At 42.5% G+C, this 17,372-nt stretch overlaps 1 protein-coding gene across 1 annotated transcript; it reads right to left on the bottom strand.

The window, feature by feature from the left end:
• Positions 1-2,492: 2,492 nt before the first annotated feature.
• Positions 2,493-17,064, bottom strand: PAG1 (phosphoprotein membrane anchor with glycosphingolipid microdomains 1; the record flags this gene model as incomplete). Its single annotated transcript, XM_084229366.1, has 6 exons — positions 16,925-17,064; positions 15,294-15,345; positions 11,610-11,706; positions 8,730-9,340; positions 7,938-7,997; positions 2,493-2,867 (listed from the first exon to the last, which is right to left on the bottom strand). Exons 1-6 carry the CDS (start codon positions 17,047-17,049, stop codon positions 2,493-2,495), a joined length of 1,320 nt encoding a protein of 439 aa, XP_084085492.1. The 5' UTR covers positions 17,050-17,064.
• Positions 17,065-17,372: the final 308 nt, after the last annotated feature.

The following is a 17,372-nucleotide window of genomic DNA, read 5'->3' as shown; positions in this document are numbered from 1 at the left end:
AAATATACTTATAATACTTTATATCACAACGTATTCACAGCACTGGTTTTTAAATCGAGAGGGAGATCTCAATGCTGAATTTGTGGCTATTACTATATAGCCTTATTTCAAAACTTCTGGGGAAAGTTCCGATAATGACATTTCAAAGTGATAATACTATAATGATCTCTTTCTAGGCATGATTTTACATTTTAGCATTTATACCCATTTCCCTGGCAATAAGTAAGACGTCATGAAATACAGTAAAACTTTTGGTGCCCCAAAAGACTTTCCCCAGCATAGACATAGGTATGCAGTGTGAGAACCCATGACAGAGAGGTGGTTGGGCCCAACAATTAATCCTAAATGATGAAAATTATCAGGCAAAACAGTGTTTATTGAGGACGGATGTGATTTCTATGAATAAGGGGCTGATACTTTCCCAACAGATTCCTTCTAATCCAATGATATTCTGCCATTATCTTCGAATCACAGATGATTGTGCTTAGGCACATGAGCTTTTCATGGGAGAGACCAGGCTGACTGAAAAATGACAACTGACGAGTTTGCCCCAATGTGGCTCACTTTACAATTTCAGAAATGTTTTACAGAGCAATCACAAAATCAAGCTGTGAATGCAAGGGAGAGAAAAACATGCCAATGAGCCGGTCTCTACAGTTTTCAAGATGCTTCATTCTCCCAAGTGCATTCTTTGTCATAACGAGTGAAAACAGCAAGATTATTCAATCTGAAAAGTCACAGATGTCACAGCAGTATGGAATAATTGCCTTATTTTTCCTTTATCGGTGTAGGAACAGCTCCCTGTCTGTAGTCCACACTTCATAATAGCACTTCAAACTTTAAAAGGTTCCTTTTAAACTGAAAAGTGAATAAGTTTCCCAATGTTGGACTTATAAGATCTAAAGAGATGATTAAATTCAAACCAGCTGAGCTCTTAATCTGAGTTATTTCAGCCACTGATTTTTGTAAAATGAAGGGGAAAAAAATCCCAATAGGCAATTTGCATTTGCAAACTGGACTGCAGAATTCATCACTCTTTTCTTAAAAATGTCACTATACCTGAATGGAATTATAATATTTTCATGAGGTTAATAATTTGCAGTCACCCCAGTCATTTTGTTCTTTCCATTCTTACCAATATTTCAATGTTGCCCACCACAAACCATGGAAAATGTTCATTTATGTTTATTCTACTTGTTTCTCTAGTGAACCAGAGGATTTTGACCAGGAGTTCCAAGTACCATTTGAAAAGTTGAGTCTTTTATAAACCTTCAATGCTTTATACACTTGGTTAGAAAAAAGATAACTACTTGTAATTATCTAGCTTATGTGCTTTATGGTGTCTATTCAAAAGAGACTATAAATCATTGTACATAAAACCAAAATAGTTAATATACATTTTTTCTGGCACTTTCTAGAAATTAGGCATTAAACATAAAACATCTTATAAATTTATATAACAAAAATAAATGTTTACATTTTAATCTTAGATAGATAACCACAGGGTAGCAGTTAACTTGTGAAATCCCACACTGTTAGGGGGCAGCAGGGATCATCAGAAATACACATTCAAGTTCACAGCCCTTCAAAGACAGACCCCAGGCTGCCATCAAATTATGTGGTCTGTGTCCCAACATAGAGATTAAGGCTCTCTGTTTTGGAGGAAGGAGCTCTGGGCTAAAATAAGTGGAGAAGTACCATAATATTCAATATTAAAATACTGAAAAGGCTCTAAAGAGTTTCAAATACTGAGGGGAAACCATTTTGATTAGAAAAATAACATAAAGCATCTAAAAATGACTTCAAGTATTTTGGGCGAGGCTGCTGAGGTGGAATGCCAAAACCAGAAGGAAAGAGACCGAAAAATTGCAAGGGACGTCCCCAGTCTGTCCACCTGCAGAATTCGGATTTTTGTGCAGCTCTTTGAAGAGGATTGCTGAGCTGATGGGAACCAACAACCTTGTGTTTTAACCATCATAAAACACCTATGTTGAAGGCAAAGGGAGACTCTCCTTGGAATGAACCAATAGAAACTGGGCGAGTTAAAAGGAAAAAAACCCCATGTATTTTGTAGCAGACAGCAAAAGGGAAATAAAAAAACCCAAAAAAACCTGGCTTTTCAGAATGGCAGTATTTTAGGTGGGTGGAGTGTGGTTCTCGATGAGTGCAGCTCTTCCTTTCGCCTTGGCTTTCCTCACTAACAGGATGCAGCCACAGGCAGCTGGGACCTTTCCCAATGGTGAGGGTGCATGAGGAAGGTGTGCTGGGGTGAGCCAGAACCACCTGCAGAAGAGGCAGCGACACCCACAGGTGCAGCCAGGTGCGTACCTCACTATTTCCGAAACTGGAAAACAGTCATGGCATCTCCAGTTGCCTTCAGTTTACTAAAGCAGCATTATGAACTGTATAGGTTGATATCGCTTCTTATCTTCCATGGATAAAATGTCCCCAGCCAGCTGAGCGCACGTTATCTGGGGTTGTCTTCTGGGTTGCTAGAGTCTGGTGATATCTCTGCCTTGCTGCAAGTCCCCAATGCTCTCATAGTCATTCTCCTTCGGGAAAAGTGTGTGGCGGCCATTGGTCTCCAGGGTGGCCTTTTCTTCTTCTCTGTTTAGAGTCTGTATTGCTTCATAATCCGGCTCGGGCTCCAGCTCCTCACTGGGTTTCCCTGCTGGTGGAACTGCGTGGACATTGTTGGGAGTTTTCTCAAAGTCTTTAACATTAGCATAGAGATCATTACAGGAAGAGGGGGGTCTCTGAGTGGTTCCTTGAATGGAAGTGTAGCTGGACTCTGGTGATTTAAGCAACTGTCTTGATTTATTCCCTGACTGTCCAGGTTTATTTACTGATGAATACATGGCTGAGATCTGGAGAAAAAAGGGTGAATTGAATTAATAAGCTTCAAGCTCCACTTCTCCCCCTCCCCCACCCCATTTAGAGATAAGCTAGATACTTAGCACTACTGGCAAGTGTGTGTGTATGTGTGTGTGCATGTGTATCCCTTTAAGATCTGTTTGTTTTCCTTTTGAAAGTTCTTTTCCCCAGTTTTACTGAGTACTATTGATATATAACATATGCAAAAGTTTAAGATGTACAATGTGACGATTTGATACATACCTACAGTGTAAAATAATTACCACAGAAAGGTCAGTTAACACCTCCATTACTGCAATTACCACTTTTTTTTTTTTTTTTTTTGGTGATAACATATAAGGTCTATTCTTAGCAACTTTCAAGTATAATACAGGGCTGTCAATTATAGTCACTATATTGTTCCTCAGATTTCCAGAGCTTATTTATCTTACAGCTAGAAGTTTTTACCCTTTGACCAATATCTCCCCACTTCCCCTACTATCCAACCCCTCATAACCACTATTCTATTCCCCATTTCTATGAGTTTGGTATTTTTAAATTCCATATATATGCGAGAACATGCAGTATTTGTCTTGATCTGACTTATTTTACCTATCATAATGCTCTCACAGTTCACCCATCTTGTCACAAAAGGCAAAATTTTTGTCCTTCCAATGGCTGAATATTTCATTGTGCATGAATACATGCGGGTATATACATATATACATATATATATGTATATTCATATATATGTAAACTTTTTTTATTCATTTACCCAATGATGGGCACTTGCATAGTTTTCATATCTGGGCTATTGTGACTAATGCTGCAATGAACATAAGGGTGCTGCTATCTCTCCAATGCACATAGCAACACTGTTTACAGTTGTCAAATCATGGAACCAACCCAAATAACCCTCCAACTGATTAATGTACAGAGAAACTGTGGGGCATAATGCATTAAATAGAATATTACACAGCTGTGAAGAAAGATGAAGCGGTGACATTTGGTGCATAACAGATGGACATTGAGGTGATTATGTTAAGTGAATATAACCAAAAAATGAAAGAGATTTTGGATGGTTTTACCCATCAGTTGGAATATAAATACCAAAAATACAATTAAATGCAAACAATAGAAGAAATAAAAATTTGAACTTGGCAAAAAAAAAAAAAGATAATGGTTGAGGGATATGGGAAAGGGTGGAGGGGATGGGGGAGAGAGATGGAAAAAAAATAATGCTGCAATGGAAAAAAAAAGAATGCTGCTGCAACGAACATGTGGGTGCTGATAGCTCTTCATTTTCATGCCATTTCTTTCAGCTATATATCCAGAAGAGGGTTCTTTATCATCTGAACCAATCCTGGGGTACATTACCAGAGAATAATTAGACAAATTATTTTTAACTTTGTAAGTAGATTAGTAATTTAGCATACTGAAAACTGCCCTCTCTCGGGGTCTGCTGAAAGGATATGAGGACAGCAGGTGGAGTGGGCAGCTCAAGAGATCCCCAGGATATGACCAGAGCATCAAGTTTTGTTTGATTTTTACATCAGAATGACACTGAACCTGAATAATGACTCTACTACTTAAATAAAAAAAAAAAAAGCAGAAAACAGGTATTAAGGTATTAGAGGAGTAAGACTCAATATGCACTTCAAACCACCATCAGGAGCAGATCTGGGAATTTATCAAAAAAGCTAATTCTTGGGGCTCACCTCAGAAGCACTGAAGCAAAAACTCTGGGGGTGGGGCCCAACAATCTGTGTTGATTCTATGCCCCCTAAAGCGTGAGGAGTACTGAATTAGACTATTTGGCCCACTCTTCTTGCATCACAGTGGACTAGAATAGTCTCTGGACCGCGGTGGACAGTACACACATGTCATAAAAATGTCATTTTCTATTAATTTTTCACTTCATCACATATTATTAAAGAGACATTTACAGACCAGAATAAGTTCTCTTCTGTGGGAAATCTTTTTTTACTTGCAACCAGCAAACTCAGAAATGAACTTGGAGACAAAGAACTTCTGAGACATTTTTCTATGGGAGCAGCAGTTCGTGTTCCAAGCACACCTACCCAGTCTCACTAACACAGGCCAGGTACCAGCTTGCACCAAGAGGGATTTAATTTTCTTTTATAATGATAAGTTAAATGTACTGACTAAGAGATGGGGGGTATTATTTTATTGTTAGCAATCATGGTTGGAAATAAGTACAAAAATCCCTCATTACCTGTATTCATCTTTGCTACAGTGATTGATTGATTCAAACACTCAGGGAATAAATGAACATGCTTCCTGACAGATGCTTGGCTTCCCAAGTGTGGGGAGATATTTTCCTGCTTTCACATATCTCACAGACTGTGGATGAAGTTTCCAGCTGGCCTCAAAAGCTTCTTAAGACAGGCCTGCTGTGTGTTAACTGGTCATTTGCATGAGAACTTTTCACTACAGGCTGGTGGCTCGGTTTTGCCAGGCCTTGACAATCGAAAGGTTTGGAGTCAGAGAAACATCTTTGGGAAACTTTTGCCATGTTGATCCGACCATTCTTATGAATATTAAATTAATATTCTTGTCACAGAGGTTTTAACGAAGACATTATTTCTCTGAATTCAGGAAGAATAAAAAAATTCTCCTGCTTTTCACAGCAAGGTACAAACACAGGGTCTTTATTATCCAAAAGGAGGCACAAATCAAAACTGTGGACAGATTATAAAGGGGTAAATCATGGTATCAGAGATGAGGGAGCCAGGATACTGGCTATTTATTCCTCGCCTTGGGCCAGAGTAACATCAAGGAAAACAAGCAGTTTTGCCTACATTGTAAAAATCACTGTTCTTGCTTTGCTCCTCAATTTTATTCCCTTGGGCCCTGTCATTAACTCTCCCAGTCTTTGTAAGTACTTGGGTCCTTTCGGCATATGGAACCTTTTTCTAAATTACAGGGTTTTTTTTTTTTTTTTTTTTTTTTTTTATTAGCTTCTAGCTTAATATTGTCTCTGGCTATGAACTTCATGTGCACAGGCTGTCAGTGTGAATTTGAGCTCTCATAAAAGCTCCTCAGTCTTCTCATATTCCTTTTGAATATTTGTCTTCTTTGACTATCATTTCTATATTGTATACAGTAGTCTCTTCAAGTCCCCTTGCTATTTAGCTTTTTCAATTTGTCTCTTTAAAATCTTTTCATCTTTGCGATTCAGTCTGTAAGTTGTTATTTTGTTCTCAGAAATTACTCTCTTCCTTTCCCCCACTTCTTTTATAATCAACCCTTTCCCCATCATTCTGTTAAATTGGTATAATAGTACTTAAAATGCATTTCTCAGTTTCAGTCTGGACTAACATTACATTATATGAATACAAAAATAAATGATTTCCATATTTATTTTTTTAAGCCTTTTTCCTAAAATAAATATCTATGAATCACCAGTCTTTACCTACATTAAAAATTCATCCATTTAACTAGGTCCTATTTTCAAAAACCAAAAGCAAATATAAGAAAAAAAGTAATTAAATGAAATTTTACATAGTCTGAATCTGTTTCAAAGGATTCATTTCCAGATCTCTTATTCATTCTACTTTCTTATCCCAGATGGGATCTTTCTGGCTTCTGTGTGGCAAATGGACAGGAGGAAGGCAAAGATGCTGCCGCAGCCCTGGCAGGAGGGCACTGCCCCAGCCTCGGGAGGGGTGGTCACACTAGAGATGGGGAACAGTGCACGGAAAAAACTAGATGACTTCATCTGAGGATACTGATCAAAATGGGGTGTCAAGAATGACCCCCAGCGTTTTGGATTGGGCAAAGGTAGCCAGATGACAGGTCCATTCCCTGGAAAGGAAATACAGTGGGGGTGGGAAATATCATCTACAAAAAGCACTTGTGCTCCTTGAACTTTCAACATGGGCTTTATGTCTATCTTCATATTTTAGTTCTGAGAGCCGTATAGAGCAGGTGGTCTACATGCATATACACATCATTTTGGTAAACATTTTAGCCTTACTATGTTTGGAATTCCAGATGGAAGCTATATGCAGCTAGGTAAATCAAGGTGTTCAGCAGTCTGAGTCTAGCTTGACATAGTAACGCTTGCACTGGCTTTTACTTTAATGTTTCACTGAAAGTACAAGCAGTGAGTTTTGAGGCCCAGTTCTTGGGAGAATATATAATCCTTTCCTGTTGGCCTCTATGTCTGATCTTAGTTATAGCCTGGAATTATACTCCCTGAAGCTTTCTGCTCTCTTGTTGCGTAAGCTACTCACGGAGATCTTCTCCCTCTGTCCCCAGACTGGATCAATTTCCCTACATCCACCTGTTTCAATTTCCTGTGTTTTTCAACCCACAGTTCATTTCCTTGTTATGTGGACTTCCTGAATACTGCCTAAAAGCCCCCCAGAGTTCAATTCTTTCTTTCCATTCCTCGTTTTTTTCTCTCCCCTTTCTCTTATTTCCCGATCCTTTCCTACCATGTCTCCTTTACTTAGCTAACCTCTTCATCCTGGCTTCCTTCTTGTTTTACCATCTCTCAGTCCCCTCTCTGAAGCATTAATAAGCCAACATCCCATACCCTGATCTCCATACACGTGCTGAAAGGAGTAGTTAAACTTTCTCAGAGAAGGGTAACATGTCAGCACATTTACACAAGGAGAGAAGCTCTATTCTGTATTTTGAAAGCTTTCTGGGTATTTAAAAAAATAGAACTCGCCCAAAAATAGATGACTGGATCAAGAAGATGTGGTACATATACACCATGGAATATTACTCAGCATTCAAAAAAGATAAACACATGCAATTTGCAGCAACATGGATGGAGCTGGAAGGGATCATGCTCAGCGAAATAAGCCAAAAAGAAAAAGAAAAATACCGATGGTCTCACTCATAGCAGGAATCTAGAAAACTTAAATAAGAGACCAGGAAAAAGAATAACTATAAGAAAGTAAAAATCAAAATCAACAAACAACTATGAACAAAAGACAATCTATGGGGGGTGGGAGGTGGGGAGGGGAGGGATTGGGGTCAAAATAAGGGGGTTGCAATTGTATGGGGAATATAAAAATAAAATTTATTAAAAAAAAAATAGAGCTCACCTCCTCCTCTGTGAGAGTCGGGTCTTCTTCCCGGGACTTATATGACAAAGAACTAAATCTCTGTTAGAAAAAAACACAGACCAAGGGAAAGAAAGTGGTTTTGAAGTCAATAATCCATCCTTTCGTTTGCATATGTCTTGATGCATCTCTATATAAACAATGCTTTAAAATGATCTTTAGGGAATCACAAAGAAATCACACACACACACACACACACACACACACACAGAAGGCTTGTGGACTGTTAAAGCATTTTAGAGTTTTGCTGAAAATCTAAAGAGTCACAGGTTCTTGTCTTGAAATTGTCACAAGACAAAATCTCTGATTTGACTTATATAAAAGTAAATGTATGATCAGATACACCCAGCAGTGCAGTGAGCTCCTCCACACATGCTCCTCTGCTTTGATTTCTGGGATCCCGGAAGGGTGAAGACCCCCTGAGGCACCAAGAGGAAGAAGATAAATGTGTGGCAGAAAGACTAGTCTCTCTAATTCTTGGTCTTCAAAAATAAGGAAAATATTACTTGGCCCCAATTAGACATGAAGTAGAAGCTGGAACCTATCCAAGAAAGGTGCCAAGACAGAAACATTTTATAAACATGCGTTTCCAGTGTTTTATTACTTGGAGGAAGAAAAAAGTCAAACACAGCTTACACTAAAACAGATTTCATCATTCAACAAAGTAAAAGTGTTTGTATATATTTCCCAGAACAATGTGCAAGTAAAAGCCTCAGGATTTGCTAGATTCTTAATGCTGACAAAGGTGGGTGCAACGTGAATGCTGGAGCTCACCTTGCTAGGTTCCCCGGCCCCTTCTGTGGCTCCTTCTTCTCCTGCCCGTCTCTTTTTCTTCTCCTGAAGGTTTTCATTCTCATCCAGAAGTTTCACGGGGACGGGTGGTGGGGCCTCCTCTTCTAGTTCACATGAATTTCCAAGAATGCTCTCTGCATTAACACTTTGTCGACACTTCTTGTTTCTGTCCACGGAGGCGTATTCAGCAAAGTCTCCTTTGCCATTGGTTTGGGGCCCAGGAAGTTCTTTCAAAGCTGAAGTTGACTTTGACTTGCTGCTGTGGCCTTTCCCCGAGTGTGCCGCTGCTGTGGCCACCTCCTTAATTTCTTTCACAGTTTCATATAAACAGTCCTCCACCATGTTTTCCTGGGACGAGCTATCCTTGAGCACTTCATAGGGCCCTTCCATCCCCAGGCCCTGGTCCCCATCTGCATCTGCACTGGCATTGAGCATGGCATCCACCCCACTGTCAGGAGGGATTCTGGGCAGTTCCCGGCTCTGATGGCATTTTGGCTTCCCCATGCTGTCCTGGGAGTCCAGCAGATCTGACGCTGATGTCTGGACTTCCTCGTAATGTTGCATGCAGGTCATAGTACTGTCTTCTGAAAGAACTAAAGTGGTAGAGGGATTAAAAGTGGAGAAGAAACTCCTGAGATAATTGTTACAGTGAAAAGGATAATGGAAAGGTAGATGACATCAACCTGGAGGTTGACTCAGGGCTGCAAATTCTAGATGTTATGCCTTTCAGTTGCTAGTCTTATTTTAGTCACAGTTTAAACCAGAGTCATCCCAGTACAATAGTCAGTCAATCGTCTTGGCTATTCACGTGGTTTAGTTACTCTCATTATTTCTTGTTACTCCTGATGGGACTGTTGTAGGCAAAGTATCCAGTGTGACCAGACGATGAAAGTGAAAACTTGTAAAGCTAATTGTGGGGGCCTGGGCACTAAAAGGGGGGCGTGTGTGGGGATCACGCTCCCTGGCCTTATTAGCCTCCTCCTGTTTGAGAGAATCATTGGTTTCCATTCCCAGGTCACTTTTGCTTGGCAGACATGACAGAGGCAACTGGGCAAAATGCAGCCTAAAGCAGCATCATGAAAGATCACACACCCCAAGCCTCTTAGGTCTTCCTTTCACCCCAACATTTCTACCTCAAATTAGAAAATCCAAGTGTGAAATGCCTGATTGCTACAGCAATGTTATTGCATGAAGCCACTCAGTCACCTTTTATCTGTTGGTGGTGAGTGATTATGATGTGCCAGGGCTGGTTGATACTAGAGACATGCCATCACTCACCAAAACAGAGCCTTAGCCTCCCGGTGCTTCTGCTGCTTGAACAAGCTCTTAAATTACTGTCTTCATGCTAATAGTTTTACATAGATATTCTTTACATGTAAGCATAAAAGGTATAAGAAGATATAAATGTAAATGTACACTTAAAATGTATTTACATGTATATAATTATATATCTTTTTAGTTTTATACTCTTCTGTAACATATATTCCTTGTATGTTATATACAGTCTCTCTGTGTGTGTGTGTGTGTGTGGCTTTGTGTGTGTGTAAGGTTTCTAATGCTTTTTTTTACTTAGATTTTTAACCCATTCTTTTTTAATTTTACTGACTAGACTGGGATGCTGTAAGCTCTCTGGAGCCTAGGACAGTGTCAATCATGTGATAAACACACCTATATGTTTGTACATGAAAAACTCAATAAATGAATGAATGAAGTGCTCTTGTCCTTAAAAAAAAAGGACAGCTTTCATTTTGAGGGTTCAGAAATATTGACCCTAGGGGGTAACTAAGGAAAATGATAATGAATCTCTCAACCTTTCTGAACTTAACACCACACCCACCTGTATTCTAAATACTTAATTATCAGAGTGTGTGTAGGCGCGTGTGCACATGTGGACTTTTGCCCTCTGGTTCTACACATCAGTGTCATGGTCCCCAGACTTCAGTGTTAATACAGATCACCTCACAGTTTCCCTACAAGAAATGGGGGTAACAGGATAACCTATCTTAAGTAAAATCACTTCGTGAACTGGCAAGTGGGAAGCAAACGCTGCTGCTATTTCTGTCGGTGAGAGTAGCAGGCATGTGAATGAGGCACACGCAGTGGCTCCCAGGATGCCCCGGGACACAGGTTGTTGGGTTCCGATTACAGCTCAGGGCTCTGACTGCAAAATCTCAGGCAAATTATCAGTCTCCCTGTGGAAGCAGAGTAATGGTCCCCCAAAGATCGCTGTGCCCTAATCTTTAGAACTTATAAGTTAGGTTACATGGCAAGGGAGGAACGAGGGGGCCAGATGGAACCAAGATCTGGCTACAAGGTAAGGAAGAGAATAGCCAGGGTTCCTTTTATTACCAGGGTTTCTTGTAAGGCAGGTAGGGGTGTTGGAGGTTTGAAGATGGAGGGAAAGGTGAAGTAAGGAATGCAGGTGGCTTCTAGAAGCTAAAGCAGGCAAAGGAATGATTCTCCCATACAGCCTCAAGGAAACATCATGGTCTTGCTGATACTTTGATCTTGAAATTGAAAGTCGATAAATTTGTATTGTTTTAAAGCACTGAGTTTATGCTAATTCATTTCGCAGCAAAGTGCCCCATTTCCCTCATCTGGAAACTTCGGAAAGTAGTATTAACTGCTCTATAGGGACTAGTAAAGTCACTATTAATAGTATTCTTACAGGGTAGTTAGTACCCAGAAGCCAGTTAATAAATATTAGATCTTCCTCCACATGAGATTACTTTTGCTAAATGGTGGGGATACTAGAAATGTGTAAAAACACATTTTCTAGTTTTTGAGCTACATTTTTTGAAATCTAGTGCTTTCCTAGGCAAGGAGGCCTGTGCAGAGAGCCAGCAGCTTTGCAGAACTTACTGTCACCGTTGGTGAGCACCCCATTCTGCTCACTGCTGGCGGGGGCGTCTGTGGCCAGGCTGGTAATTGAGCGGCTGAACATCTCCTTGTCTGAAGGCTGCAAAGACAAATGCACCAGGCTTCTAAGAATCAGATAGTGTGCAGAAGCACTAGCCACATTTTCTAAAAATTAAAACAGGACGAAGGGACAAGTGTAGGGTGAAGGAGGGACTCTCAGCAGTGACCTTAATGTTGTATGTAACACATGTTGATACTCAACAATGAATACCTGAAACTTATATAATTTACAGTCTAACGTTATTTCAGTTAAAAAAAAAAACAACAAACCCCAAATGTTCTATTTAGCTTTAAGTTAAATGAAATTAAATACAGGTGAATTCCACAGTTGCATTGAGCATATTTCAAGTGCTCACTAGCATGGGTAGCGGTCACCGCATCAAGCAATTCACAGAGACCTTGTGCAAAGTTCTATTGGACAGGGTTGTCCTGGAGTCTTAACGGCACTGGGACTCTGCCAAGGCTTCTGTAGTGCCTGGCAATCTACAAATGGGCTATAGGTAGTCCTGAAAGATCAGCCCCCTTAGTTCTGGACAGGGAGGGAACAAGAAGCCGCAGAGCTGGTCAACTCGATCCAGCAGAGAGCAGCCTCTCCCTGCATCACATGTGCAGGGTCCTGGGGTGAAAAGCACAGGAGACATTGCCCTTGTCATCTGAATGGAAGAGACTTAAATCTGGTGAGAGAGAGATGATGCTGCAGATTCTGAAACTATTTCTTTTCCTTTTTTTTTTAAAAAAAGATTTATTTATTTATGCATACAAGAACTGGGGGTGTAGGCCAGAGGTATGGGGGTGGTGGTGAGAGGATTCACGAGAGACAGAGTGGGGAGCAGAACAGGTGGATCGACTGAAAAACACTGCTGAGGAAAGCAGAGCAGCAGGCGAGATGGGAGAGGTCTGCTGCACCATTTGGTCAGCTCCCTGGCAGGCTGAAGATCGAACTCATGCTGCAGTAGCTGCGGATAGCTTCATAACGCTGAGACTTAACCCCTTGCACCACCAGGAAGACCCAGATTCTGAGACTATTTCATAACCAGTTAAATCTCTGCTTCCAGGTTCACAAAAACAATCATCTGCTAAGAAGGAGGTCTGCAAACCTTTCTTATTCACACATATTCAGGATGCTTGGAGTGGAGAATTACGTTGAAGATTTGTTCACTACTGGGCTGGACTGTGTGGCTACTACTTGGGGTGATCCGCAGGCTGAGCTACGGCTCTGATAAGTCTGAGAGTAACCTGATAATTCATGTATTTCTTTGAACAGTCAACTGTGCTTCATAACAGCCTGCAGCCCCGCTCCCAGGACCTGCTCCCTGTTCTTCTCATGGTATGCGCGTCCACACAGGCGAGGATAACACATGGAAAGTTCTGATAAAAACAGCACCAGAACCTTGGCTAGCTGGTCTCATAAATCCTGACTCCTGACTGGGAACCAATGAAAACAGAGCACAAATAGCTCTTGCTGTGTCACGATCCAAAAGCAAAAGCACCGTGCGAGGGGTCATCGTATCAGGTTGCCAGGAACTTGAGAGGCAGGTGCTAACATCACAGACATGATGGGCAGGAATTGGGTGTGAGGGAGGAAGGCTCCTAGGTGGCCCATATTGGCATAACCGACCCAGCACAGAGGAATTACCAAAATCAAGGTACCAATCATTTCTATTCTTAGCTTCTAAGAGAAAATGCCCTCTGGATTTCTAAACTGAGAAGCCAGGAATGAACCTGCTGGCCTCTGTAGCTCCAGGAGGGTGCAGATCATGAAGCAGCCCCCCGAGACAGCTGGTGAAGAGTTAAGGCAGGGCTGCTGGGACTGGGGCGCATCAGAGCTGGAGTCAGGTGTGGAGGGGGAAAGCTTACTACAGGGGCTTCTCTGGCCTGAGATGGAAAACCCAAAAGTGTTTAAGACTTAGAAGCCAAGAGAGAAGCGCTTGCAGTGTGTGCAAGTTCACGGGCATGTGCAGACATGGCTTTAGAGAGCTCCCACACACATTCAGAAAAGAGGCCATGGGGGTTTAGTAACTGAGGATGGGGCACATGAGGAGAAAACATGGAGAGTCAGTTTTTTCCTTTGACCCATTTGCCACTTTTCTCGCGTCTCACTCAGGGCTGGGCAGCAGAAGCAGTGAACCTGAAGGTCCAGAACAGTAATTTTCAAACTTGAGCCCCATCAAAATGACCTGGGGTCTTGTTAAAGGTGCCCTGGATGCCCTGGACCTATCCCAGGAGAATCACATGTCTTACCAGCTCCTAGGTGTCACCTGGGAGCACAGCAGCGCCAAAAGGCCATGGGGAGGAAGTCCTTTCTGAGCTGTCTGATGCTTCCCTATCTGACCTGTCAACTGTCCCTGGGGAGAGTGGTAGGAAGACTGTGTCTGTGGGAGAAGCAAGAGCAGGGGAGCCCCAGATCTCTTCACCCACCCTCATGATGCCACCACAGTGGCAACCAGCAGGGGGCAGCAGAGAGGTGCTGAGCGTAGGAGCAGGGGGCACATGGCAACTAGAGACTGGAATGGGGGTGTGGAAAAGGATAGCAGGTGGTGCTGAGAAGGGATGGGGAGAAGAAGGTCTGCCCACCATGTGGGACCCTTGCCCGGCAGCCGGGGATTGAACTGGTGCTGCAGAGGCTGCAGGCAGCTTCACAACCCTGCGCTCAATCGCTGCGCCACCAAGGAGGCCCCCATAAATTGAAGTCTTAACCACAGGATGTGATTTTAGATGGAAATCAGTTAGATGAGGTCAGATTGGAATCTTTGTAAAATGGGGGTGTCTGGATAGAGACAGACACATACAAGCAAAACCATGTGAAGAGACACAGGAACACCACTACCTGACAATGGAGACAGAGATCTGCACATCAAAAAATCCCAAAGATTTGGTCTCCCTGGTGGTGCAAGGGGTAAGGCGCATCCTGTGAAGCTATCCTCAGCCACTGCAGCACGAGTTCGATCCCAGGCAGGGAGCAACCCACATGGCACAGCAGACCTCTCCTGTCTTGCCCGCTGCTCCCCTCAGCAGTATATTTCGTCAGTCTGCCTGTTCTGTTCCCCACTCTATCTCTGGTGAATCCTCTCACCGCCCCCCGCCCCCTCACCCCCGCATCTCTGGCCTGTACCCCAGTTCTTGTGTGCATAAATAAATAAATCTTTTTAAAAAAATCCCAAAGATTGTCAGCAATCAGGCTAAGAGCCGCCCAGAAACAATTCACCCTCAGAGCTCTCAGAGGGACCCAAACCTCCCACTCCTTGATTCCACTGTTGAGCTTCCAGACTGAGACAATCAATGTGTTATTTAAGCCACTCAGTTTGTGGTCCTTTGTTACCAGTGCCCTAGTAAACCAATACAGGGCTGTGGTAGGCAGGGGCAGAAGAGAAACATCTCTGTGGTATCCTGGAGCTGCCAATGGATTTTTCTGGCAACAGGACAATTACATCCATTTCAGAAACACTTGCAATGAACCTGGCTAACTGCAGGCAACTAACTATGGTGAATTTTATATTAAACCTGTAGAAAGAGGACACAGCCAGGGCAGTTCTTCCCCTCGGCTTCCTGCAGGTGATAAGCATGTGGGGACATGCTTAGGCTGAGGTTTACACACACACACACACACACACACACACACGGACTCACCACATTCATCAGGTTCTCATGGTCTGCACTATGCTGTCTGGGCTTCTTTTCTCTGAAATGGAAAACAAACCATTGTAAAATCACATGGGAAACCCAAAATCAAATGTACACTCCCCTTACGTATCCTAGTTTTGATCAACATTGAAGCTCTCTTAGGAACCAGCTTGCATCTTGCCTAAGAAGCAGAAGCTGGACAGTGCTCGCTATCACCCTCCCTAGGTTTACTTGCTGTCACTCTCCCCTTCCCCCAGGAATAGAATATATAGGTTCTCAACCAAAGGACTAAGGTAAGTTGTAGGTTCCTGTTTAATGAACATCCAGACAATCCTTATCTCTTTGCTTTCTTTTTTTATCTCAGAACTCAAAATCTTTGCATAGTCACACGCTGCAATGGGATTGAGCACATAAAGAAAATACAAATTTTGGCAAGTCGTGAAGGGTACATGCTCTCAGAATGAGTCATTTGTACCTCCAGTCTGTGGAAAAGTCCGACGAGTAAAAATAGAATTTATTTTTACTCAGGACAGTCTAAAGAAAGCCATCAGCACAAGAGAATCCCTTTCCCATATGCGTGTAAATCAAGAGTGACACCTAGTGGGCGAGGAAGTTACTACAGAGGCCTTCCTCCCAGGCCCAGGGGAGTAAAAACTCTGGCCTGTTTCTTTCTCTCTCTGACCAGGCTCCTCCCAGCCTCCCTGGGGGCCTGCATCCCCAGAGGTTAGGAGCTACTTGAGTATAGTGAGTCCAATCTTTCCGTTTTTGACAGGGACTCAAGTGTAGGAAGTCATATCCAGCTTGTTAAATGTCTCATGAGCTCAGTCTCTTCCGAGGTTACTGAGAAGGGAATTAAAGAGGGTTGTCTAGCTGAGCTGCCTACACCGGCACAGTGGTTCCCAGTAACCAGGCCCCCAGGAGGCTGCACATGGTGAAACAGTGTCTCACCAGCCTGAAAATACATACTCCTGCTTAGAGTAAACTCTGCTTCTCTCTGAGACAAGATCTCTCGGTGTGTGAATTGTGTGGGAAGGTGGGTACACAAATTTATGTGAGGGAGACAGAGACAGGGAGGGAGAGAAGGAGGAGTACTGAGGGGTTGTGGGGATTGGAGAGAGAGAGAGAAAGAGAGAGAGAGAGAGACCTAATTGTAAAAAAAGATGAATATCTCTCACACAGCATTTTTCTCTTTTAAGAAAACTACTCTGTTTCTTAATTGCAGTTCTAGATTACAAAACTTTAAAAAATGGTCCCTGCAAAGCCACATAATAGCACAACTTCTCAGTAACTCTCAGGTGGCAGCAAAAATGTTTAATGCACATTATATTTAGATTTCTAAAGGTCTACAGATGGGAAAAGACAGACATTTTGACCAGGATGTACTTGAAAAAGCATCAATAATACCACTCTGGGAAGTTTCACATAAGGGCCTCTTTCAGTTGCTCCCTAGAAAAATCAAATATGGATTTTCATTCAATAATACTCTGGGATCCTTTACTGCAGAGAAGTTAATCTCAGCACAGAAACTTGTGTGGACCTATGGTAGGATTCTATTTATAACAGGCTTTTCATATCAAGAGTCCTCTGGTGACAGGGAACGTGTTTGAAGGTTTCAGTGGATACTCGTGGTTTCTCACCTGTCACAACTGGAGCAGAGGAAGATGAGGAAGGTGATGAGGAAGAATGTGGTGACAGCTGCCAAACATCCCCACAGGACGAGCTGCATCTGTCCGCTGCTCAGGATGCTCCCAGAGGGCCCCATGGCAGGAGTCCAAAGTGGCACCAGCTGATGGAGTAAGTCAGTTCTTCAAAGGTGGAGACATGGGGGCAGAGTGCTATCCTCCTGCAGAGAGACCAACGCATTTGGAAACAACATGGCATGTCATGCCTTCATGTTCCAGGGAAGGCAGGCCTCTGAGGTGAGTGGGGGGCAGTGATGTGCAGTAGGCACTGCACAGGACTGAATTTGAACCTGGAATCTGGGCAAATCCCTTCTCGTGTCTAGGCCTCTGTGTTCTCACCGACAAATGTATAGCAGGTACATACGAGTGCCTGGGACAACATCTGAGGCAAGCACTATCTTGT

Source organism: Talpa europaea (assembly GCF_964194135.1).
Source record: "Talpa europaea genome assembly, chromosome: 3".
NCBI lineage: Eukaryota > Metazoa > Chordata > Mammalia > Eulipotyphla > Talpidae > Talpa > Talpa europaea.
The sequence above is the reverse complement of the archived record's forward strand: the minus strand, read 5'-3'. Positions and strand labels throughout refer to the sequence as shown.